This window comes from Salvia splendens, chromosome 2 (assembly GCF_004379255.2).
Source record: "Salvia splendens isolate huo1 chromosome 2, SspV2, whole genome shotgun sequence".
Taxonomy (NCBI): Eukaryota; Viridiplantae; Streptophyta; class Magnoliopsida; order Lamiales; family Lamiaceae; genus Salvia; species Salvia splendens.
The window spans coordinates 42,666,540-42,694,115 of NC_056033.1; the positions used below are offsets into that span (position 1 = coordinate 42,666,540).

A 27,576-nucleotide genomic window follows, 5' to 3' on the forward strand; every position below is an offset into this window, starting at 1 on the left:
GATTTTATATGCTGTTGTGGGAGTCAAGTGGGACTAATCTATGATTTCATTCCTCAAAATGGGGTCATAAAAAAGGCTAAATTAATAATTGTATTGTTAGTTTTTTAGTTTTTGATAAATTGTTGGAAAAATCATGAATTTTGGTGAAATTCTAATTCGTTTCATAATTTTAAAAATCATTTATGAACAAAAATTAAGAATTTTAAATTTTAATTTTTTTCCATTAGTCTAATTTAAGTCAATTTCAATCTGAAGTGATATTCGAAAATTTCTACAAGGATGAGACGGTAATTTATCATTTTCTCAATATACTTAGCAAATAACTCACCTACATCAACGATTTGAAACACGTGTCGTGAAATCTACAATACAGAATATTGCAAATAAGAAATTAAAATATTTAATCATTAAAAAATATGTTAAATTGTTTAATTGCTGATTTATTAAGTTGACGAACCAAAATTTGAATTTATGATTTTTTTACAATTTACAATTTTAACTACTTTAACAGTTAATCTAGTGCAAGGTTTTGACATTTATAACAGATACAAGAGTGATTTGAGGGGACTACAATATGTCATATGTCACTTTCTTTGTATAATGTATATCACTAAATGTGGGAATGTAGAAGGTAATTAAGTACATTTGATAAAATCTTGATCTGTCAAACTGTTTGAAGATGTACTCCATAAAATCAATAATTCAATATCCCGAATATACAGAGACCAAACAAAACACTACTATATTCAAAGTCTAATTCGATCATCACAAATGTTTTTCCCAATTTACAAAATGCTGTGACAATCTCAAGAGGGACAAGTTTAGTATATATATATATATATATATGTGCATATATCAGTTAGCAACAAATTCACTAGTTTTTCAATGAAAAATCATCTTTCAGCACATGCTCCCACTCCGACGAAGACAAACTATCGTGCCACCCCGGCTTGTTCTTGCTGATCGCCTCCAGATGACTCGCTGCAATTTTCGTGACAGAGCCAGCAGCATGCTGAAAATACGAGTCGAACTTGCCACTGCCAGCGTCTCCTGACTGACCTCTGACAAGCGGCCAGAAACGTTTCTCGTCAGGGATAGCCCATGGTGGGTTTTCCTTGTCCACACCTACTAGTTTCGAGTTCTCCTCTCGTGATTTCAAGATGTTGAATCTGGCTGTGATGGAATCCGCATGCTTGCAGTCGACTATCTCAGGCCGTTGCTGCTCCTCTCGAGATTTCAAGATATTGAACCTGGCTAGAACTGAAGACTCGACACAATTAAGATGTCCACTCGCGCCAGAAGCAGATGCCTCCAGTGACACGGGTTTAGGCAATGTGTCGAAGCGAGGCTCGGGAGCCAGCACAGACATGATGACAGAATCGGGCGAAATGCAAAGCTCGGATACCATCTCTGCAACATCCCCGTCCTCTGATAACATTTATAGCAGAATTAGGATTGTAGCAGATGAAAAGGCTTGTTCTAACGCGGTGTAAATCTAACCTTTCGGAGCCTTAAGCTTGATGCCTGCCATCTGAGCCTTCATTCTCTCGAAACGAGCTTTATAACTGATGGAGCACAATTTAGCCTCAGCCTCTAGCCACAGATTCTTGAACAATAGTGCTTGTGAGTGCATGTCCTCGTCTATCTCGAAATTCTGCTCAAGGACCTTCTTTATAGACTGCAACAGCTTCTGAACTCTTAATCGTTTACCACAATACTCGAAAATGATGGAATTGTTAAAAATATGGCACGCACCTTCGCCATATCATCATCTCTGTTAATGTGAAAATCATCCCTCAAGCGCAAAACCATTGGTGATATCTCATCTTTCTTATCAGGATCCGTGCAAGGATTCGAAGCTTCACATTTCTTACTGGGATGGGCGCAAGAATTTAAAACTTCACCTTTCGTACGAAGGCCTCTTGTAATAATATCCTGACAGACAAAAAGGAAAATATAGAGTTATACTATTTGATAAAAAAATTACGAAAAAATAGTTCATTTTTGCACGATTAGGCTTACTGCACAGCGTGTCTCCCGAAGGGAAGTTTCTACAACCTGTACGACGTTTTTACTCACACAAGTACTAAGGTTGCTTATTGTGTGTTCAAGAATCTCCGCGTTTTCTTCCCCTAAAGGACAAACGTCCCTTGAAATGTGAGACCGAAGCAACTCTGAGAGGCTATGCATCGACTTAACAATTGATGGCACGTCCAGTCTCGGATCTGGTACCTTACTATGATCAATTGGATCTTCTTGAGAAGCGGGCGAGGAGAGAACCTTCTCTGCAGCAAGGACTGCCACGGAGGCATCCTCAGAGACGTCATTTACCGCCATCCCAACACATCCTTCACCGAATAAATACTTAGTGTCAGAAATTTGGAAATCAAAAACACTTGTTAAGTCATTCAGACAATTGCAATCCTTAGTAATACCACCACTAAACTCGGCCCCATTGCTCCTCGTCGCAGGAGGGGTCCAAACTCTGTCTGTTACACAATCCAATAAAGTCTTCTCTGAAGTTGAGCAGATTGCCTCAAGAGCCTTCTCGAAACCAAGCATCATGCCGTCTCTTCCACATTCATTTTCATTTCCCATGTTGCAGTCAACTTTCTCGGAGAAAACTCGGTTAGAATCAATTGACTGGAGACTCGGATGCTCACCATGACCAAATCCATATTGTTCGACCAAATTTACCTCGACACGATCACAGTTTCCCGATTCAATATCAAATACTGAAAAAGGAGAAGACGGTGCTCCTTTCCAACAGGGTGAATCTACTGCAGTGCTGTTATGGTCCATAAAATCTGAAGACTCCTCAGTCGAATCAACCGCTTGAATGCCATCACCAGTCTTTGAAAAACCACTCGAGACATTCACGTGGGCTAGTTGAGATCCTAACATAACCTCAGAATCAGTAGTATCCTTAGTATTCAGCGGCCTTGAAAGTTCTTTCACAGAAGCTGAGGAAACATTCCCTTGCTTGAAGAACTTGGAAGGACTCGTCTCTGGCTTCAAGGGATTGGAATAATCAGAATTCACAATGTGGACCCCAGCAGCATTATCGCTACCGTCAGATTTACAAGAAGCATTACCTTGTCCCAAATCCAACCTGGAAGCTGGCGGTGGTCTAATGACCACTGTGGGCGACGATCTCCCAACTGAAACGCGACCATGATAGGCCGCATCGACAGGCCTGATGCATTTTTCATACGGGCTGGACGGGTTTTTATAGTCTGGAAAGTTCTTCTCTGTTGCACAGGACGCTAGAGGAGGATAAAGTTCAGGGTAGGGAGGACCCGGCGTTCTGACAAGTGTTTTAAATAAATCGTAATCGTAATCGTAATCGTAATGAAAGAAGCCGAATTGCTGCTCAAGGCGTGACTTGTCTTCCATGTATCCAGTGCTCGAGGAGCCAGTATAGACTTCGCGGTCGGGCACCTGACGAAGATTTTTATATAAAACGCTAGAATCTTCCTTGAATTGGTTCTGGTTTTCACTGCTGCACCCACCTGAATTACAGAAAATTAATTTAAGACGCAATATGATATTCCGTATAGCAAACTACTTCGCAATAACAAAATCCATAAAAGATAAATAACGATGCAATTCTAAACTGATGCTCATGGCATATTAACTTATCATTGCGCAAATCTTTACTGATGTATTGTACCGCATCGCATCATTGGCTATGAAAAATGAGACCAAATAAAAACCTCAAAACAAAATGGAATACCGGTTTAAAATGTCAGTCTTAGTTTTAACTATAGTACTCCGTACTTACTGGAGTATAAAATTTATACTATCTTACAGTAATTCACATCATCTTTCGGAATCACACTTAACCACACTCTAACGCAAACAAACTAACGCAAATCAAGGTTTAAAGAAAAATTATCTGAGAAAAAGACAAATTATGCTATCACTTTTAGCTTGTAAACTCTGAATTAAGCATGCTATCTCAGTATCGTTTATCAATAACAGTGTCAACTTTTGCATGAAATGAAAAATGCAAGGTTTCAACGAACAATCACTGGACTACGAGCTTGTAAACTCTGAATTTAAACAGGCTATCTTTTCTCAATATCACAGTCTATCCAAATGTCGAGTTGTTCAACCAGATTAGGTTCCTATGAAGTTGCTAAATGTCAGCTAATGGAATGTTGACTGAAACAGATAAACCTTCCCAATTTCAAGCATAGGATGTTTTCTGAGAGACTCTAAATGATCTACCTGTAAAAGTCGAAACTTTTTAGCAACATCTACCACATTTTACATCATAAAAGATAATAGAAAGGCATACCATGGTACAATTGATTTTCATAACCATGCGAACCGGAACCACCAACAAATAGCTTCTCCGGCAAGAATTTCCCATCAACTTCTGATCTTTTAGCTTTCCCATCATCAAAGCCTAAACCGCCCACCCAACGAGGCCCATACTCCAAGTCAAACAAGCTCCGAGCATAATCTTGCTGAGGTGCCACACTCAGTCCCCAACTACGCCCCACATTGTAACGAGACCCCTCATCCCCACCCAAAACCCTATCCTCCCCAGTCAAGGACGCGACATACGGGGAGTAATAAGGCTTCACATCACCACCATAACCAGAATTATGAACAGACACAGAGGCCGAAAAACGATAATCATCACTAATCATCTCATTAGAATCAATTGCAGATAATTGGGGAAAGGGCTCAACACCATAATCGGAGTAATGCAGCAAAGGGTTTGAATTGGGATTAGGGTTTAATCGATCAACAGTAAATGGAGGAGCAGAAGCAGATAGATTTGATGTGGATGAATTCCCCCCAACCCCATAGCCCATGGAGCTCAAACCCATCATTGCTGCTCAAACTCAATGCACCGATCGATCAAATCCCGCTAAAAAAAATCACAACTTGAGTCACGAACAGATCAATGATCGCAACAAACATAGCAATCAAGCGGTGAAAGCATCAATCAGCACAGGATTACGCGATTCTTGCAAAACCTAGTTACATGATTAGTGAGAAATTAGATACATTAACACAATAAAAGGAGGGAAATCATACCTGAAAGGAAGGAAAAGGTCGGCGACGTTTCTCCTCCTTGACTGTGAAAACTCGACCCTTTATTCAAAAGCTTCGTAATTTTCGTTGAAATTGCATTCTTATTTGAGCACGTTTTTGTTTTTTATATTCAAATATTTGGATTTTTTATGAGCTAAAAGCCAAAAAAGACTACTTGGTTTAGTAGTAGAATTTGGGAAGAGTTATATCGTAGACTAATTTATATGTTAATGTGATAAAATTAATTTATAATCAGTTAAGTAGTAGTAGTAATTAGTTTCATGCTCTTCAAAAAAATTGAATATTAAGATTTGTAGCATATTTAAAAACTAATAAATAAAAAAACTGCAAAATAAAGTTATGTGCACAATTGTATGAAGTACGACCAAGAATATATTCAATATTCATGAAAATATTGAATACAACTCTTCACCAATTTGTAATTCAAATATAGTTTGTTCGCGACTATTGCGATATGAAGACATAACACAATTCGCAAATGAATAAAAAAAAAATACAAAGCTTGAAATTTGAAAGAGGATGTTTGAAGTGATGAAAAACGTATGTAAAATTGGAAGACTGATAATGGAAATGAAAAAGGTATTTGGAGTATAAAAAAGGATATCCGTCTTGGGAAAAATAGGAAAGGAAAACATAAAATCGACGAAGGAGAAAAAAAGAAGAATAAAATCATTTTTTTAACTACACGAAATAATCATTCGTATTAACTTAGTATATTTTAAAGTAATTAATTCGTATTAATATGGTATGTATATTATATCTATCTATCTATCATTCATTAAATTTTAAATATATTCATTATCCATGTTTTAATTATATTTTATCAATTAGTACAGTTTGACACATTTATATAATAGACGTCGAATTATATTTTATAATATATTTTTAATTATATATGATTGTAAATACAAAAATGCAGAACAAAATCATACGGATGACATTTTTAGATTACTGGTAGTTAATTGTTAGATCTTTTAATAATGAATGACCTAAAATGATCTAACAATGACACCAAATCCGGATTTTATAAAATAACCTAAGACTTATTAATAATGACCTTTCGTGTTTTTAGTTGGTTATCCGCCGGATCACCTAATCTTAGAGCCATGATTTAACCTGTATTTTTGTTTTGATCACTTCCTTATTTTAGTCTGATCAAGAGTTAAACTGGCCCGCTTGCTTACTAATCCAATTTTTGAAATATTGATGAAGATATGGTAGAAAATTTAAAGTTCAGATACTATGAATTTCCACCAAAATAAAAAAGAATTGAGACATTTTGTGGGACATTACAATGATAATAAACACGGGCCAATATATTTGATTCAAATTTAGTATGATGAGAGTTTTATAACGTGGAGATCAAATCGCCATATCATATATGAGTGGTTCTTAATCAAATCTACATCCTCATATATATCAATTATTTTTAGATTCATTATCAAATTTGGAACATGTGTGGTTCCATTCAATACACAAAATTGAAATTATAATTCTACGGAATTGAATTTAAAGGTTTTTGAATTGTAATTCAATTTCATTGTTTGGTAAAAATGATACACAGAATTGAGATGAAGTATGTGTACGTGTGTGTAGTGTGTGCAGTATCCAGTTTTATAATTTTGAAATTCGAATTATCTACTTTTCATATGAAAGTTCAATTATGGAATTGAAGGAATTGGAATTGGAATTCAATTCCAAATCTAAATATTTTGTAATACCAAACATTGGATTTAAAATTCAAGGCTCCAATCCATTTATCAAATTTGGAACATGTGCGGTTCCATTCGATAAACAAAATTGGAATTATAATTCTATGGAATTGAATTTGAAGGTTTTTGAATTGTAATTCAATTTCATTGTTTGGTAAAAATGATATACGGGATTGAGATGAAGTATGTGTATGTGTGTGTAGTGTGTGCAATATCCAATTTTATAATTTTGAAATTCCAATTATCTACTTTCCATATGAAAGTACAATTATGGAATTGAAGGAATTAGAATTGGAATTGGAATTCAATTCCAAATCTAAATATTTTGTAATACCAAACATTGGATTTAAAATTCAAGGCTCCAATCCATTTATGTAAACTCAATTATATGATGCCGAACATAGCCATGACAAATTTCACAATTCCTCCTGCTGAGTGTAAACCGTAAAATATGTAAAAAAATCTTTATCGGTAACTTCTGATATTCCAATTTAATTACGGCCCATCAATGTTTATATGATTCATATATTTCCTTACTAAAAATTGAGTATTACTTTGGTATATGAGTGTTATTTTGGTATGTCATTTATGTTGGATTTGATGTGTTGGATAGCATTTGAACATGGTGTGTAGGTATGTTGTAATAATAGATTAATTTATTTTCAAAATTCAAAAAGTTCCATTTGTATATAAGGTTTATGTATATTTATCAAGACTTAATGTAAAAAAATCTACTAAATTATTCTATTAGTGCACCATTGAATAACTTTAAGTTGAGTTTTATTAATTGACACGCAACAGATATTGCACATTTTTTTCATTATTTTATTAGTTTCGATTTTAATATTGGTGCTATTTGTAAACATATTACTTGACTTTGTCTAAAATAATCATCATGGCTGTACTCAATAAAATATTTTGATATCTATATCTTTTCATTGCTTAATTAGTAAGTACTAATTGATTTTAATAGGTACGAGTTTAAAATGATTGCTGTATAATTGATTTTTAATTTTTACTACATTTTATAACATGCTTTTCACGATTAGTTTATTTTTTGTCATAACATGCCCAATAACTTAATGAGATATTTTTAATAAATTAAAAAACGTATCACTTTTGCTATCCAAATTCTGTCAGCCTATTAATAATGGCTTTATTATGCACATCAATAATTTGGTCACGAGAATATTTTCTTACATGAATTACATAAAACTTACACATTATCATACACAATTACAAAAAAAAATCACCCAAAGCTCAGCCAAAGCAGTAAAAATGAAAAAAAAAGTGTATTATTATTATTATTATTATTATTATTACTACTACTCTGTATTACTATGTACTCCTACATAGGAGTACAGGAAAACAATAAATAAAAAAAAGAAGAAAAATCTCCAAGTATAAATAGATGATGAAAATATTTGAACATGAAATTAAAAATACACGAAAAAGGAAGAATCTGCAGAAGTGGAAGTAGAAGCAGACTGCAGAGACCTCAAGAACTGAAAGTCGATACGACGTCGTAGCGGCAGAAAATTAATCTCCTCTCTCATTCTTGCCATCATCAAGCTGTATTCTTCCATTAATTCCACCATTTTCCCCACTTTTATCATCTCTCTCTCTCTTGAAAAGCTTAGTGAAGAGGGGACTTTGTTTATATAGGAAAGCTGGGCCCTATGGATTTTTATATTTTATTTTGAATAATTCAAATGTTTGTGAGTTTCCACCTAATTTAGTACTCCCTCCATCCCCTAATAGGAGTCGTTGTTTGACCGGGCACGAGTTTAAGAAATGTAAAGAAAAATTGGTTGAAAAAGTTAATGGAATGTGGGACCTACTTTTTTATATTGGTTTTATAATAAAATGTGAGTGGAGTGGGTTAGTGGAATGTGAGACCTATTACCATTTATGGTAAAAATGAAGAGCGACTCTTAATAGGGGACGACCCAAAAAGGAAATTAACGACTCTTATTCGGGGACGGAGGGAGTAGTATATAATTTGTGGATGAATGAACACTTCATGAAAAATACAGTTTTTGACTTTTGTAGTTACGTATTTATAAATTAAATGAATCTCATTTGTTAAGGTATTAAAAAATGAGATTAATTAAGGAGGTGTCTATTATTCTATTTTTCATATAGTATGTATAACATAGAATTGTAAATATTTGTTTTTGTTCAACCCAAGTGGTACAACTCAATTTTTCTCAAAAAGTGGAGAAAGATAATATTCATGAATCTCACATAGTAACTTTTCTCATTTTTTTCTAAAATGAGTTTGATCTATTAAACACTTTTTTCAGAGCTCTCCAATTCATCGATGGACTCCTCTTCATCATCGACAGGCTCAAGTTGAGGGACTGTCGTTTGATCATCGCCAAATATTTTGCAGAATTCTTCTTAATAGAAATCGAAGAATGTTGTGGCGATGAAGGCATGGAAGCAACACCCGACTCTTGCACCCGAATTTGATCTTCTAATTCCCAAAAGCGTGCTCCTCTCCTCTTGTTCTTCACTTTCGAGAGAACGTCGCATCTGTCACAAATTCCCCACACCGTCACCTTTTGTTGCTGAAAATCTACGTTAACTGAATATATACCTGTAAGATAAAATTTATTATGGCTTAATATTTATGAAATAAATAAAAAATCATGATTTTTCAAAATTCTAATGCTTCCTAATTCAGTGTCCTTATTCAGTGATTGTGAAGATAATATGTATGTGGAGAATAAGTACATTTTAAAGAATATTAAATATATTTTGTTAATATGAGTAAAAATAAATGTATTAAGAGTATTATCTTGTGGGACAAATGGAGCAAAAATTCACCGAGATTTTTTAGAAACATAAATCTTCGATTCCTGGTTTTTAATTTTATTTCCAAGAGCCCAAATTTAACTTGAACTTAAGCATCAAGATAGATGCTAACTCAATAAAATTAATCAAATGCAACTTCAAGTCTTTCACAAAACCTCATCATCATAAAAAAATAGTATGAGAATATCGATTAAAAATTTGATAAATCATAAGAAAAATAATTAATTACCTTTGAGATTAGCCAAAGCATTCTTGATTTTCCTCTCACATCCAAAAGAATACAAAGGCACCATCATCTCTACATATTGTGCCTCAACATTCTTTTGTGCTACAACTATTTGAAGCTCTTCACTCATTCTCAACACTTACCTTGTTTTTTCTCTCTCAACACTTACCTTGTTTTTTCTCTCTCAACACTTACCTTGAGAAATGGATATTTTCATCTATCTCTATAGCTCTATATATAGATAAAATATGGATGATAAGTTTAATCTAATTATCCATTAAAATGTAGCTGACGTAGGCATGCAGATTCCCTATCAAAAGATGGATTAATTAGGACTATTTTTATTTGTTCCCATCTCTAAAGTTGCTTTTGCATTGTCACACTGTTTCTTGAAAAAAATAATTTGTCAACTTTTTTGATAAAGAGAAAAGAGAAAACTGTTTACTTTTTTTGCATAGGTTGTTATAGGAGTAATATTTATTTTTGGTTGATTTCGTTGGATTGATATACTTTGTTTTCACTTTAAACCCCAATGTGGTTGGGCAACATTTATTTGTGGGTTTGTGGCTGATTTCGTTGGATTGATAAATCATAAAAGTGCATGATTAATTAAGAGTGAGTCACACAAGTTTAATGACGAATCATAAATTATAGTTTAATTAATCGAAAAGTTGGGATTAATAGACTTTTAGTGCATGTGGGCTGTTTTTCTTAGCAAAGAAGTTGCATGGCAAATTTGGTATCACTTAGTAGTGCGGGATGTGTAGTTTGTTTGTATCACTTTATATTGCATGTTGTCCAAATTTGTGTAATCATCATCTCGAATTTAATATTCATGTGTTAGTTATATTAATGTAAACTAGATTTTCCTATTTGTAGTGCAAATAGGAAGTAGTTAGTGACAAATTATTAAATTTTATTAATTTATATATTTAGAATATAGTAGTATGTATAATGAGAATCTCTTGTTTAGTTCGTATTAACAGTATTTATTTTGCTTTATAGATTTGATTTAATTTTATTACGTAAAAATCAAAGCTTGATTTGTATTTTTATTCAATTTGCAGATAAAATAAACAAATTGATCATTAATTTTATTTAATTTGTAAAATTAGCCAAGTCAACAATAATTTTTTGATATATTAAATCCAAAATAAGCATAAATGAAATAAATAATATTAATATGAACTAAATTGGTGCTCATCATTGATAATGCTCATATAAGTTATACTAAGTTCATAACATTTCTTCCTACTCTCTCTATATATAATATTATAAAGGGTAATGTTGGTTTGTATTTCAACCTTTGAGTGTTTTTATTTTTATCCAACTCTGGTAGTAACTAAAATCCACTACCTATAATTAAAACAAAAAAATAAAGATAAAATCATGGGATGCATTGTTTTCCTCAATTATGATTTGTTTCATTTTGTACCAAATACAATGAATTTACGTGGAGTTAGAGCGGGCCCTACCACGTTGGATCCATTTCACACAACTGGGTCGGGTTGGATCCGCCGCCCATGTGACAAGCATATCATTTTTTTTAATATACACAAATTTCTCCATTTCCTTCCAAATTTTTAGTACTCCACATCTAATCGAACTTGTTTGTTTATTGGCTTATGTTCGGCGCGGCTATAGCCGCGGGTTGGGGCGACGGCGGGGCGGATTATAGTGTATGCGACGTCCGCCCCGAGGCGGACGAACTTTTCGGGGCGGACGGTCATCAGGCGTAATCGGGGCGAGGACGCGCCTGTCTAGGGCGGAAGCGGCGAATAGGCGCGCCGGCTATAGTGCGGCGGTGGCGAATGGGGCGAGTGAACGGCCCCTATCGCCTCGTTCCTGATCCCGATGTTGAATATCTCCCCCGGGATCACTTCCTGATAGAAGGCGAAGTCCTCGCCCGCCATCACCTTCTTACCCTCCTTCACGTTCTCCGGCCCCAAAAGGAGGCCCCCGACCCTCTCCACGTGCCGATGCAGTCCTTCGTCGTTGAAACAAGCTGGATATGCCGGGAATTCGTCTTCTTTCATGTTAACGTGCGTTGTACCTACCAACTGCAGGGACGGATCCAACATACTTCTCTAAGACTTCAAATCTACCACAAAAAAACATGGAGTACTGATATAACCTATGTGAAAAAGAACTTAAGAAGATATAAGCAACAAACATCAGCCACTCCGACAAGATTTACGAAAATCAACATGAATGATTGCAACTAAATTACAACCTTAAGCTCGTCTTTCCTTTGTTGAAGCAACTTGGCAGCCCCGAGCAGCATTGCAGTATGAATAGAAATCCATAGGTTTCGTCCTAAAATCAATTAGTGATAGGTAAGATTTATATACTAATTTTAATTTCTTTTAACACATGTGGAACAATTATATATTATTTTTCTAGTTTCAATTGCCAACAATGCCCACATCCGTGCACCACACCATCCAATTTGCTCTTGTGTTCCCACTCAACTAGCACCTATTCACACACACAATAATCAATAACAATAGCAAAAACGAACATCAAACGAAAAACAGCCATAGTAACAATAATAGATACTCCATCTGACTCCACAAATTGAAATAGAAACAGTTATAAATCCATTCTATTATACCTTAAAAATTTAAACACGCACACAATCATCAATTCAATAACAAAACAAACATCAAAGGCTAATAAAACAGTCAAACTAAAAATAATAGATTCATCCATCTACACAAATTGAAGTAGAAACAGTTATAAATCCATTCTATCAATTTATATAACTACCTAAATTTTTTAAAACACACACAATTATCAATTCAATAACAGAACAAATATCAAAGGAAAATAGTCACACTAACAATAATAGATACATCTCTCTTCACAAATTAAAGTAGAAACAGTTATCAATCCATTCTATTACACCTAAAATAATTTAAAATTTTGAAATAAAAAATCAATCTTTAATTCACTACAAATTCTCAATAATGATTACGCAGAAATAGAAAAACCCCGAAATCCCCAAAACACGAACTTGCAGCGGAAGAGCGTCCGTGTCAGCACGCAGAGCATCAACGGGGCGGGCGCCCGACCCAATTTGAACGACGACGCCCGTTTTGGCAAATGGGTAGTCGTAAGAAACACCGAGTTCATCGAGCTTGGTGCGAATTAGGGCGCTAGTGTTGAATTCTTGAAACCTGAGCTATGGGTTTTCGTGAATTCGCCTTCTGATTGAGACTAACCTGAGCTCTATGTATACGGCTCGTTGAATTTCATTTCATTCGCACCACTTGTTTTAACGAGTTTCTCTCTCTCTTTACGTTTCTTTTATATATCCAGAATGGTTGGTGGTAGTGGTAGTGGTGCGTGTGGTAGTCGTGGAATTTCTGATGACGTACGTCGGCGAATTAGAGAACAGTTGCGGGCCGTTACGTCCAGGGAGATAAATCGCGCGATACAAGCGTCCTTGCAGCAGCAGCCGGCGGTACCACATAGTCGAACTATAGTACCCGGACCACATCGCTGCACACCGTCCGTTGTATGAGGACTACTTCGCTCCGGAGCCACGGTTTGGGGAGAACATGTTCCGGCGATGTTTTAGGATGCATCATCCGCTATTTCTGCGTATCGTAGGCGATTTAGAACGTCGATACGAGTATTTCAGGATGAAGGAGGATGCGGTTGGAAAACCCGGCCACACGCCCATACAGAAGTGCACTGCCACAATCAGGCAGCTGGCATACGGAGGTGCGGCCGACATGTTCGATGAGTACCTCCACATCGGCGAGACGACTGCCCGCGATTGTTTGAAGTATTTTTGTGAGGGCGTTAGGGAGATATTCGGGGATAGGTAACTTCAGAAGCCTACCCCCGAAGATTGTCAGGCTCTAATGAATATGCACGGGAGTCAGTACGGGTTTTTGGGAATTTTGGGCAGCATAGATTGTATGCATTGGGAGTGGAAGAACTGCCCCGCCGCCTGGAAAGGGGTGTACACTACCGGTTTCAAGGGCAAGAATCCCACGATGATCCTTGAAGCGGTAGCTGACTACCGGCTGTGGATTTGGCATGCGTATTTTGGAGTAGCCGGGTCGAACAATGACATCAATGTCCTCTAGTCATCGCCCATTTTCAACGACCAGTGTATGGGTGTTGGTCCGACCGTCAGTTTCGTTTCCAACGGCAACCAACACAACATGAGCTATTATTTGGCGGATGAGATATACACTATGTGGCCCGTCTTTGTGAAGACGATCAGATGCCCCACAGAAGAAAAGAATGTCTATTTTGCGGGTCGTCCGGAGGCAGCGCGCAAGGATGTGGAGCAGGCATTTGGTGTGCTCCAGGCTCGATGGGCGGCAGTGAAGGGTCCATCACGGTTGTGGTATATTGACAGTATCGCTAATACCATGTACGCATGTATTATCATGCATAACATGATTGTCGAAGATGAAGGTCCAGCACTGACTGATTGGGTCAATGATGATGTTGATGCTGCCGGTCCAAGCCACGAAGAGGCCGATCGAGTCCGTGTATTTGCTGACATGCACCAACGACAAGCCCATATTCAACTCCAGAACGTTATTATTGAAGAGATATGAACGTGGAGGGGTAGTCGTTGATATTTAGAATGTAATTTGTTTATACTTTTTTTTGTTGAAATGTACTTTTTATTTAATGAAATGTAATTTTTTATTTAATTCCGCAAATTGTTTAATTTGGTGAATTTGTGAATTTTTATTATTGTGGGATGTCCGTCGAAATGTCCTTGGAATGTCCGTCATTGTGCAGTGGGATGTCCTTATGACGTGGCAGTGCAGTGAGATGTCCTTATGACGTGGCATGAGATATTTTTGAGAAGTCCGTCGGGATGTCCGGTAAGACATCCGTCCCACTGTGGATGCTCTTAGCCTTTTTCTCCTTTTAATTGCATCAATTGAATATTCCTATATATTCAATTACTAATGTAAAATTAGCTGACACGTTAGTATATTCCAAATTAGTACTACCACTTCAATATTTTCCTAATTCATCATTCCCCTCAACTATCTATGCACAAACAATTTTACATATGTTGTACCGGATTGAATTCTTTTAAAATTTGTTTTTTTTGTTTTGTTTTTACTTTTTTTTCCCTAAAATTATGTTTAAATTCGATTAAAATTTGTTAGAATCATGAATAATGCTCATAACTCTATAATACTCCCTCCGTCCCGCACTACTCGCACTTATTTCCTTTTTGGGCGTCACAAGTTACTTGCACTCTTTCCATTTTTAGTAAAAATTTTCACCTACTGCCGTAATTTTTGACTTTCTTATACACTCATTCCTTAATCTCCGTGCCGAAAAGGAAAGGGGCGAGTAGCCCGAGACGGAGGGAGTAATAAAAAAAGAAAAATAAACATTACTATGAATAATTAATCCATCTCATTAGTGTTGAGTGTGTTTTTTACCCATCCCATTACACATAGGTCATATTCCATTTTGGCAAAATTCATAACCTACTTTATATTCCCCTTACTTCCTCCGTCCGATAGTAAAGATAGTTCGATGGTAGGATAGAAAAGGTAAAATGTAATTAAAATAGTGTTGGTTGATAGTGAGCCACTTATTATTAGTGTTTAATGGTGAATCCAAGTAGTATAAGTCGTAAATAAAGATGTATGTAGATAATGAGTTGGGAACAATTTTCCATAAATGAAAATGTTCATATGTTTATGAGTCAAACGGAAATGGAAAGTGTACATATTTTTATGAGGCGGAAAGAAGTACCTCGTTTCATAGTAGTGGAATTATTTTGCCATTTTAGTACGTTCCGTATTAGTGGAGTCATTTCTCTTTATAGTAAAAGTCAACACATTTGCTCTTACTTACTTTATTATATCTTCCCCTCTCTACCTTTTCCATTTTCCACTTTATTTTTTCTTTACTTAACTCACTTACTAAAAATTTTCTTAAATTGCGCCTCGAAAAAAAACCCATCCGCTATTATGAAACGGATAAAGTACTTTCTTTTCACTCTACTTATATATTTATTCATTAATTTCAATGTGAAAAAAAGTGTCAAACATTAATGGGACGGACACATGTGTTTTGTGAATGGGTGGAGCAATGAAAATCAAAGGGGTGGTGGCGCAGTTGGCTAGCGCGTAGGTCTCATAGCTCCTGAGTAATCCTGAGGTCAAGAGTTCGAGCCTCTCTGACCCCATTTTTATTTTTTTTGCAATTTATTCCCTTTTTGCAAAAGAGAAAACTCAAGGCAATAACTACTTTTTATTTTTCTGCAAAAGAGAAAACTCAAGGCAATAACTACTCAATATATGTTATATTTGTTTGGTAGTTGGAGATTGCTTGAGATGTATTAGCATTTATATGCATTTTATTTATACTCTCACCCCATTTTTATTTTTTTTGCAATTTATTCCCTTTTTGCAAAAGAGAAAACTCAAGGCAATAACTACTTTTTATTTTTCTGCAAAAGAGAAAACTCAAGGCAATAACTACTCAATATATGTTATATTTGTTTGGTAGTTGGAGATTGCTTGAGATGTATTAGCATTTATATGCATTTTATTTATACTCTCACCCCATTTTTATTTTTTTTGCAATTTATTCCCTTTTTGCAAAAGAGAAAACTCAAGGCAATAACTACTTTTTATTTTTCTGCAAAAGAGAAAACTCAAGGCAATAACTACTCAATATATGTTATATTTGTTTGGTAGTTGGAGATTGCTTGAGATGTATTAGCATTTATATGCATTTTATTTATACTCTCACCCCATTTTTATTTTTTTTGCAATTTATTCCCTTTTTGCAAAAGAGAAAACTCAAGGCAATAACTACTTTTTATTTTTCTGCAAAAGAGAAAACTCAAGGCAATAACTACTCAATATATGTTATATTTGTTTGGTAGTTGGAGATTGCTTGAGATGTATTATCATTTATATGCATTTTATTTATACTCTCACCCCATTTTTATTTTTTTTGCAATTTATTCCCTTTTTGCAAAAGAGAAAACTCAAGGCAATAACTACTTTTTATTTTTCTGCAAAAGAGAAAACTCAAGGCAATAACTACTCAATATATGTTATATTTGTTTGGTAGTTGGAGATTGCTTGAGATGTATTAGCATTTATATGCATTTTATTTATACTCTCACCCCATTTTTATTTTTTTTGCAATTTATTCCCTTTTTGCAAAAGAGAAAACTCAAGGCAATAACTACTTTTTATTTTTCTGCAAAAGAGAAAACTCAAGGCAATAACTACTCAATATATGTTATATTTGTTTGGTAGTTGGAGATTGCTTGAGATGTATTAGCATTTATATGCATTTTATTTATACTCTCACCCCATTTTTATTTTTTTTGCAATTTATTCCCTTTTTGCAAAAGAGAAAACTCAAGGCAATAACTACTTTTTATTTTTCTGCAAAAGAGAAAACTCAAGGCAATAACTACTCAATATATGTTATATTTGTTTGGTAGTTGGAGATTGCTTGAGATGTATTAGCATTTATATGCATTTTATTTATACTCTCACCCCATTTTTATTTTTTTTGCAATTTATTCCCTTTTTGCAAAAGAGAAAACTCAAGGCAATAACTACTTTTTATTTTTCTGCAAAAGAGAAAACTCAAGGCAATAACTACTCAATATATGTTATATTTGTTTGGTAGTTGGAGATTGCTTGAGATGTATTAGCATTTATATGCATTTTATTTATACTCTCACCCCATTTTTATTTTTTTTGCAATTTATTCCCTTTTTGCAAAAGAGAAAACTCAAGGCAATAACTACTTTTTATTTTTCTGCAAAAGAGAAAACTCAAGGCAATAACTACTCAATATATGTTATATTTGTTTGGTAGTTGGAGATTGCTTGAGATGTATTAGCATTTATATGCATTTTATTTATACTCTCACCCCATTTTTATTTTTTTTGCAATTTATTCCCTTTTTGCAAAAGAGAAAACTCAAGGCAATAACTACTTTTTATTTTTCTGCAAAAGAGAAAACTCAAGGCAATAACTACTCAATATATGTTATATTTGTTTGGTAGTTGGAGATTGCTTGAGATGTATTAGCATTTATATGCATTTTATTTATACTCATTTGGCATAGACATTTCAAGTCACATTTGCCTATGATAATATGTTCGACTTGTATCATATTGATGCAAAAAATGGGAAGTCACAGTTGGAAAAAACTTGAAATTTATATTCACAAAATCTAACTTTTACAAAATTTGTAGTATATCAGAAGCCTCCACCATCCACGAAAACATCTACAAGGACAGCATAAACACCTAGCAATCACAAAAAAACACAAACACAACTGTATCCTGTAAATCTCTATAAATACACAAATACTATATACGACTAAAAAATCCCAGATTCTTGATATATGTTACAAACAATGTACAGAAATGCTCTTCCATGAAGTTAAGCAATGTACACAACCATAGCATCCAGGCATAACATTCAGCTTTAAAACGACGAAATATCAGGCGCTGGTGTTAACCTATTCAACTATAAATACTATATAAGCACTCGAGTCCTATACAAAAACGGGCTGATTACGTTGTAGTTAGTTTCATTTAGATGGTAGAATACGCCAACACAGCAAGAAGCATGACTATGAGACTCATGGCCATGAGTACCTTAGGCATGTATCTCGATGGCGAAGCTGAAAGTGTATAGCTGGAGCACTGTGAAACTGTGTCTTCGGACTTGCTATTTGGTGTTTCAGCTTTGGCATTTGGGTTTGTGCTTGTATCGTTTGAGTTTCCATCTGTATTTGCATCAACAGAAGTTGAATCCCTCGATTCATCAGGTGTGAGAGTAACAGCCTTCTCATCATCCTGCAGTACCAACATGGCAACACTAAGATTAGAATACCATAAAGTGGACAAAGGTATTGATTGGAATTGAGGATCAGAGGAACCTCTCACCTGCGCTTTGTCGACTTCTTCCTTTATTTTAGAGTTAGTTGGCTCGTTAGGAAGGCCACACTGAACTGATCCAACTTGTAACTTCATCTGCAGACGAATTCTTCTTGGAGCAGTTCCATGTGCTGCAGTGTGCTGCACGGTGCTTTGATTAGGAACTGAACGTTTCCTTATCACAATGCCAGTTCCAGAATTTGCGCCTTCCACTGCAGGGCTATGGAGAGCACTGTTTTCAACATTTGACATGTGTTGGACGTGATTGCCAGAAGAGACGGTAGTGGAATCATTTGGCAATCCATGGAGGTTAGTTGCATATCCCAAGTTCCCTTGGTCATAACCACTGCTAACATAAGAATTGTGGCTATCTTGAGCTAGCATTTCAGAAGAAACTTCACTCTGGAACGGTGACTCTTGCTTCATATTGTCCTCAAAAGACTCAACTGGAAGCATAAACAGATCAACCTAGAGGAGAGATAATAAATGCTATCAGGCTCCGTCAAGAAAGCAAATCCAGCTCTAGGATGATATTGCCTGCAGTATAATTACTCTTTAACACAAGGAAAGCAACAAAGAAACTTCCTTACCGGTTTCTGAGACACCTCCCCCTCCGATTCACTGCATGAGTAACTTGGTTTTACCATACTGTCACCGTTGTAGATGTTAAGTGGACTCTGCTCCTCGGAATCAACTAAAACAGAGTTCAAGAACTTTTCAATATCATCGGCAGCATCGGTTCCATACTGGAATGGGATAGTTTGTTGATTATGGCTCATATCACCATTAAAGTCGCTATAGAAGAATGGGTTTCCAAGCTCCGACTGCATCTGGGAATGAAATGGGGAAAACATTTTCCCGTCTGTGGTCAGCGTCACGGGGTAGCAAAACTCATCCAATAGTTTCTCCAGCTCAGGGTTAGGCTGAATCAGAAGTAGCAAAGATTAGTAGAATCACAGGGAATTCGAGGAAAAACGAAAAATTAAATATACTAGAAATCTATAACAGTAGAACTGGGGAATTAACAGGAAGCTGAGTACATAATTATTTCACTCACAGGAATAGATTTCATGTCGGATACATTGTTCTCCATCTCATCAGCAATGCCATTATAACTCTGCCAATCAATAGGTATAGCACTGCCAGCTGCAGCTTTTGGAGTACTTGAAGTCTGATGGCTTCCAGCACTAGAAGGTTGTGGTTCAGACGAGCCGCCTAAACTGAAACTACCTGGTGTTGATTGTTCATATTCAGCAGATCGAACTTCTGGTGGAGAAGCAATTATTTCTTCAACTCCATTGACGTTTGTCGATTCAGTGACACCGTCTTGTTTCAGCTCAGCCTTTCTGAACAATCGGCATAATATATAGGCACCCTAGCAAGAGAAGTCATCAATCACATCAGCAATTACTAGAAAAATGAGGAAATCAAAGCATACTGTCATATTACTTGTCCAACGCCACATCTTCAACAATCAACATACGTACTCATCCAATTAGTGTTGTGATACAATTATATCCCTACGCAGATCACGGTATGAGGAAAGGGGTTTCTTCACATGTTCTAAAATTCCTTATAGCATGACTATACAACTAAAGCAGCCAACTTATGAAATCAGTCAATATTCACTTACCTAGAACAAGAAAAGATGATACTATACAAACTAAACATGGCAATGGAAAATATTGCTCGTTCATAGAGAAAAGCATATAACTATAAGCATAGAAACAAAATCCCTACCTGACCAGGGTGCGAACCATCCAGAGACTTATCAGTAGCACGATACTCGTGAATCACCCAGTTGGTCCTCTTTCCATCCGGTGCACGGCCCAGGTAGAAAACCAAAGTCTTTTTCATCCCGATCTTTGCCCCCTTTCGGGTAGTTATATACCTATCCTTACCAGTTGCCTTCCAGTAGCCTTTCTCGGTAGCCCGGTTCAATCTCTGACCATTTTGATATTTCCGATCCTTCGGGCAGAAGAAGAACCACTCATTGTCAGTAGACTCCACCACAGACAAATCTGCAAGACATCGAAGAAACAAAAATTATGATCATCTCCAAGTTTAAAGCCAATTGTAATCTCTATTGATAGGCAACAACAAATAATAACAAAAAAAGGACAATCAGTATAAGTGTGTGTACACCAATATAATCACCACAACACCGTATCAAATTCGCATAAATTATCTTCCATAAACAAAAACTCTGATGATTACTCAGCTAACACAATTTCATTTTCCATCAAAATCCTATAGACTGCAAGATACTGCATTCGTTAAGCTTAAATCATAAATTTCCCAAATTAACCGCGTTAGACAAACCCTAATCGAGCTCAGATCCACATAATCTTAACCAACACAACACAATCCAATTTTAACAAACCAACGCACATTAGCAATGATCCACGCATTCAAAACACTCATTTCAAACAACACCAGCAAAAAAAAGGCCAAACCCGTAAAAATCGAAAAAAATAGCATAAACTCACCAGGTAAATCCCATGGCTCCCATTTGCAAACATCAATTTCACGAATAACACTGACTTCCTTATCCCGCCGATTGATTTTAAGCCTCAGATAGTGATCGATTAGCTCCTCGTCCGTCGGCCGGAATCTATACCCCACCGGTAACCCTTTCACAGGAAGCACAGCCATTGAGCAGTAAACACTTTCGCTTTTCGCAAAAAAGGGGTAAAAATAGACAATTGTGGTAAAGGTAAAGTGAATTTATTAAGAGAAGAAGCTGTCTTAGCTAGAGAGGGTGAGATTCAGGGAAAATTCAGTGGGGTTGGAGTGATGATCCGAAGATATTTTTAGAGAGAGAAGACGAAGAAATAGGTGCAGTTAGAGAGAGAGAGATAGTGGAATTTTCTGAGAAAGAGCAGTAGATGGAAGCGCGTCCAAATTCGGCGCACATGCCGTGTTACAACCGAAATACCCATTTTAGCCTTGCCAAAGAGACCAATCTGCATTGTGATATTTATAAACTTTAATTATTATAGTATGTTCAAATTTCTTTGTTCTAATTCTTAGTTAAACTGAATGGGATGTTCCTGAGCTTGATCTAGCTATCTTATATGATACCTCATTTCATTTCTTGTTAATAGAGACATTTCTTTTCAGCATGAATTTAAAAATAGTATAATAAATAGATAATAAATAAAATAAAAGAAAAAGTTTTTACCAAAAATATAAATAACTCAATTATCTTGAAACTTCATAAAATAAAAATATGCTTCAATTAACATGGAACGAAGGGAGTACTACTTTATTATACATGATGAAACATGCAACATAACGTCACAGATGCATGATTGCATACACATTCTCTCCATATTCTTTTATGCCACATCTTGAATTTTAAAAAAATAATGCTCTTTTTTGTTTAGTCGAACATATAATCAACTTCAAATGCATCAATGTCCATTTTAAATAAATTTCATCTGTCGATTTCCAAGTAACCAAGATATTTTGATAATAATATATTACTAGGTAGGAGTATTATTTTTTTCAAAGGGAACATATTTTTTGGTCCACGAACTTTATCAAAGTATCATTTTAGGTCCGTGAACTTTGAAAATATCATTTAAGGTCCACCAACTATGAGTTAATATCATTTGAAGTACTTTTTACTATTTCCAAGTTTTTTTGGATGAAAATACCCTCAATACTTTAAAGGGTGTATATTTTTAATAAATTTATCATATACTCATATTTTTTATAAATATCTTTACAATATATTTTTGTCAAATTTTCTAAATATAATTTGACCTTCAATATTATCATTTAATTTTGTGACATACAATAAAAGATCTTTATTCAATTTTTTATTATTAAAGAAAAGTTCTTTATTCAATTTTTTAAAAAAATAATATAAAAAATTAAAGAAGCGATTTTACTTGCATGTCATAAAATTAAGTGATAATATTTAAGGTCAAATTATATTTAGAAAATTTGTCAAAAATATATTGTAAAGATATTTATAAAAAAAATATGAGTATATGATAAATTTATTAAAAATATATACACTTTAAGGTATTGAGGGTATTTTTATCCAAAAAAACTTGGAAATAGTAAAAAGTACTTCAAATGATATTAATCTATAGTTGGTGGACCTCAAATGATATTTTCAAAGTTCACGGACCTAAAATAATACTTTGGCAAAGTTCGTGGACCAAAAAAGATGTTCCCTCTTTTTTTTATGATAGTCCTATTAAACTCTCACAATACATATAAGTACCAGAAACTTTTGTATTGTTGATTAATCATATAATTCAATAATTTATTCTTATAAAAATACAAAGCATAACGAATATTCCAAAAGTAATAGTGTTAAGTTGAAAATTAAAATACCCATTGTGCTTGTTATTGAATTTAATTTTACCCAATATTAGATTCACATATTTCTTCAAATAAATGTATATTCTCTATGAAAATATTTGCTTTGATAAATCCATACATTAACAAATGGTCCATGGCAATTCTTATTTTTATGTTTTGAAATGAAATTTCTTATAAACTACTCTCAGAAACTTTTAGGGGTATTTTAGGAAATTCACCGAGTCGTAACGAGGAAGCTAGATTTTGAAGAGTGACATAGTCATCCAACCAATCAGGGGTATCCACGTGTCGATAAAGTTTCATGTGGGACCATGACAATTTCATACTCTCTCCGTCCCTAGTATGCACTTTGAAGTCGGCACGGATTTTGAAGTAAAATTGATAAATTAAAAGAGAGGTTAAGAGAAAAGTAATTAAAATATTGTTAGTGAATAATGAATCCCACCTTTTAGAAAGAAAACACTTTCTAAAATTAGAAGGTACATATTCTTGTGAGACGGACTATTCTTGTGTGACCGAGAGAGTGGCGTTGGTATTTCAATTTCATTACAAATAAAACAATCATTCGCTGATTATATCCTGTGACAACTTTTTCTAACTCTTAATTTTTAATTTCTTTTATTCTTTTCTCTTTTACCCTTTTCTACTTTAGCCGCAGTAACCGTTACTTTAATTTTTAACCCATGAAAATAAATAAGTGCCGTATAATTTGTGTTTTCCATCCCTAAATTAAAGTATTATTTGAACCAAACATCGACAAAAAAGTTAAAAATACATCTACAAACATATTCAATTTAGTTAAATACTAGTATATCGTTGTGTAGTTGTAAATAATTTTATTTATCTCTATTGCGAATAAAACATATATATGAGTAATATTTTGCTTCAACCTCCATCACCTTATTTGTCGAAAATGAGTGTCTTTCACTTAAATATATTTTTTAGCTCCTTATGGATAATCGAATGTTTTCTAAAATGAGTAATATGATATCAATGTTTTCTAAGCTACACTCGTTATATATTGCAAAAACCATTCCCAAATTATAATAATTAGAATTCGAAATAGATTATTTCAAAAATAATTTGGAATATACTCCATTAATCACTGACCAGTATGAGGGATGTTACTCGACAGATTTTATTCATACAATGTGAGAGCATCCACAACCCTGCTCTTGCCAGCGGCACGGTTGTGGGCCCGGGCGGTACTATTCATGCCTGCTCTCTGGCAAGAGCACAACACCCACAACTGTGCTCTTCCGCAAGGACGAGCACAATTAATATAAAATTCAATTACACAAAAACATTTTCATAATACTAAAATTCATTAAAAAAACCACAATAAAAATAACAAATTACAAATAAAATAAAAAGACATAATTAAAATCCTAAAAATTAAAAATTACATAATTAAAATACTAAAAATTAAAAATTACATAATTAAACTCCTAAAAATTAAAAATTACATAATTATTGGCTAATATAACCCGAGGAAGACTACGCATCCGGCGGCACCAACCCCAATTGTTTTTGGAGACCCAATATCATGGACTCGTGCGTTTGAAGTTGCGTGGGGGTCATAGTTGACCTATCGGCCAAATTGAGTTGGGCCAAAAGGGCCCACAACGAGTTGTTCGGGGGTGGAGGTGGAACATAGGGTGCGGGTTCGGGAGCAGGGGCAGATGGAGTCGCGGCGCGACGTCGTTCGGCCGCCGCCTTCTTCCTACCTTGCGGTCGGCGTCGGGAACCGCTTGGTTGGGCATCGGGGCTACCCAAGTTAGATTCGGCGAGTTGGCTAGCCACTTCTTCGCCGGCGTCGGATAGGGATGCCGACCGTGAGAGTTTGGAGGAGCCGCTAGAGGAGGATGTTATGCCTCCCTTATACTTCGGGTGCGTCCGCGTCTCCTGCCAAACGTTAAGATATTTGAACGACTTACCGTTCATGGATTGGTAGGTGCTCAGCGAGGCGGTGATGATGTCGACCTCGCTTCGGCCGCTCCCGGCATTCCGGGACTCCTGGATGAAATAGCCGTTGAACTTGCCAATTTCTTCGTTGGCTCGGCCGATGCAGTTGCGCACCATACTCTCGTTGCGCTCGATCGTTCCCGGCGGCCGGTGTGCATTGTACCGGCTAGAGACGCGCCACCAAAAGTGATCGCCGGATTGGTTCGTTCCAACCACCGCATCTTCGGAGATTTCCAAGTACGCCTTGAACAATCTTTCCATCTCCGCCGGTGAGTACGGTGTGCGGACACCGGCGCGAGATGGAGGATTCGGCATTTGGGAAGGGGCGCGAGGCCTAGGCTCCGGTGTCCACCCGTAGCGCCCATCGGAGGCACCTTGATCGTCGATTGGGTATGGCCGGTAGCCACTCGGAACGCCCGAATCTTGGGTGAGAGGAGGGGCCGAATATTCCGTTTCCGGACTATGAAACGGTTGCGAACCGAACCATTCGGGGTTCCAACCGTGAGAGCCGCTTGGGTTGTCGTCGTTACCGGACATAGTGGTGTTGTAGGGTGTGAGAGGAAGATGAAAATGGATATGAGAGATTGATGATGAGAATTGTGTAGTGAAAGTGTGAATTTTTTGGAGTGAAATTGGGGGTATTTATAGATGAAAGTGTGTATTTTTGGGGTAAAAAAAATAAAAAAAAGATTAAAAAGTGGGGAAAAACGGTTATAAACGGATATAATTTTTTGGGGAAGTGAAATTTTTTTTTTTATTTTTTATCGATTTTTTAATAAAAATCCGATTTTTTTAAAAAAAAAATAAAAAAATGTTTGAAACCAACGGCTATGCCGTTGGCGAATGGGAGACCGCCACGTGTGCGTCCGCTGGCACGGACGTGCCAGCGGCGCGGTTGCAGCGGTGGCGGTCCTTCGCCTTGCCGCTGGCACGGACGGCGGTGGCGCCAACCGCCACCGCTGCGGATGCTCTGAAAGTCAATGTCTTTTTGCCCAAAGCAAAAAAGGCCAACATATTTTAGTTAACCTTTTTTATTTAATCGAATTCATGCAACTATTAAATATTTTAGTGCTTAATCTCAAAAGATTGATTAGGAAAGACGGTGACGCCCAGTTTGGTGTTGTCACTATTTTTTTACTTTACTTTTTCCTTTACTTTTTCCTTCATAAATAAATATGCGTGTGTTCGATTTATGAATTTTTTACATTTTTTATGATGATAGTTCTTTCATAATTTTAGTCATGTATCAATATAATCATGAAGGATTTCATTCTAAACATTACCAATTTTAAGTGGTTTTATAATTTTAATATGATTTTTGATTGAATGAATAAAGATATTATATATTGTCATTTTTATTAAATTATATAGTACTTTTAATTAAAACATTACATATCCAAGGAGATAAATTACATAAGCGCCTCTCGCTAAAGAGAGTATTGTGGATGTGTGTCCATGCAAATCATGCAAAGTATCATTCTTGCATAAGCAAAGTATCATTCTTGCAGCCGCAAGTTATCATTCTTGCTGCCGCAAGTTATCATTCTTACACTGGCGGACTATCATTCTTGCGCAAGGAAACTATCATTCTTGCACAAGGAAACTATCATTCTTGAGCAACTCATTCACGTCAAGCTGCTGATTTGATTAAGTGATAGAGCCGTTGGAGCTCGAGGAAGAGATCAAGAAAGGAGCTCGGTTTGGTGAGCTGAAACTAGCCGTTGGGAATCAGCGGTTATAACTGTTTTGTGTGAAATCAGTTGATGGGTTATTTCTTGTTCTTCGCATATATAGCTCGATAGTTTCCAGTTGAAAAGAATAGAAGAAAGAATACACAATACACATACACAATTAGGAGATTATTGCTCTAGCTTGCGATTAGTTTGGAGTGATTGAATTGTGAGTGTGAGTTCATTGTATTTGAGAGTTGTTCATCAATAAGATTCCGGTCATCTTCTCCGTGGACGTAGGTGGTTTATCACCGAACCACGTTACATCGTTGTGTGCTTTATTCTTTCGTTCGTGCGCGTGTGAGATCGGCGGTATCACGACCCAACAAGTATTAAGCTCGTTACGTTCTCACTCACAAGCTCTATATAAAACTTCACAAGAGTTACGAATATATAGAAGTGCTCCAATCTAAATATGCTTAAGGTTAGAATGCTTATAAGATGGATATAGAAAAAATAAAATAACCTTATTGATATAAATATAATCTAATATTAGATTTGTAACATCTCATTCGATATATATCGCTGATATACATACCATCTACTATTAGATTTGTTAACATTTCATCGAATATGCGATCTCATACGTACATATTCTCACAAAGAATCACTCACTGCAGCAAAAAAGGCGATTCTGTCGCCTTAGCGGCCCCCACACTCCGGCCCGACATCTTGTGAGGGGGTTCAATCATGGTACGCAGTAGCCCGTTAAGGGGGAGGCCTTAACCCATTGGCTGCCAGAAGCCTATCTCCCAAGGCCTCACACTTGTGCCTGAGAGATGGAAG

At 35.8% G+C, this 27,576-nt stretch overlaps 3 protein-coding genes across 6 annotated transcripts; all 3 read right to left on the minus strand.

The window, feature by feature from the left end:
* Positions 1 to 662: 662 nt before the first annotated feature.
* Positions 663 to 5,163, minus strand: LOC121792988. 4 transcript variants are annotated; one of them, XM_042191154.1, is made up of 6 exons: positions 5,056 to 5,163; positions 4,304 to 4,885; positions 2,023 to 3,512; positions 1,756 to 1,935; positions 1,501 to 1,678; positions 663 to 1,428 (listed from the first exon to the last, which is right to left on the minus strand). In XM_042191154.1, exons 2-6 carry the CDS (start codon positions 4,845 to 4,847, stop codon positions 875 to 877), a joined length of 2,946 nt encoding a protein of 981 aa, XP_042047088.1. In that variant the 5' UTR covers positions 4,848 to 4,885; positions 5,056 to 5,163; the 3' UTR covers positions 663 to 874. The 4 variants fall into 4 exon arrangements, with proteins under 4 accessions (XP_042047088.1, XP_042047090.1, XP_042047089.1 ...); XM_042191156.1 differs by having other exon boundaries at positions 2,023 to 3,008; positions 3,096 to 3,512; positions 4,304 to 5,129; XM_042191155.1 differs by having other exon boundaries at positions 2,023 to 2,348; positions 2,436 to 3,512; positions 4,304 to 5,129.
* Positions 5,164 to 8,941: 3,778 nt separating this feature from the next.
* On the minus strand, positions 8,942 to 10,021 carry LOC121770509. Its single transcript, XM_042167227.1, has 2 exons — positions 9,835 to 10,021; positions 8,942 to 9,387 (listed from the first exon to the last, which is right to left on the minus strand). Exons 1-2 carry the CDS (start codon positions 9,959 to 9,961, stop codon positions 9,056 to 9,058), a joined length of 459 nt encoding a protein of 152 aa, XP_042023161.1. The 5' UTR covers positions 9,962 to 10,021; the 3' UTR covers positions 8,942 to 9,055.
* Positions 10,022 to 18,186: 8,165 nt separating this feature from the next.
* On the minus strand, positions 18,187 to 21,619 carry LOC121792989 (protein NTM1-like 9). The gene is made up of 6 exons (XM_042191157.1): positions 21,244 to 21,619; positions 20,495 to 20,775; positions 19,812 to 20,129; positions 19,345 to 19,677; positions 18,764 to 19,222; positions 18,187 to 18,673 (listed from the first exon to the last, which is right to left on the minus strand). Exons 1-6 carry the CDS (start codon positions 21,407 to 21,409, stop codon positions 18,410 to 18,412), a joined length of 1,821 nt encoding a protein of 606 aa, XP_042047091.1. The 5' UTR covers positions 21,410 to 21,619; the 3' UTR covers positions 18,187 to 18,409.
* Positions 21,620 to 27,576: the final 5,957 nt, after the last annotated feature.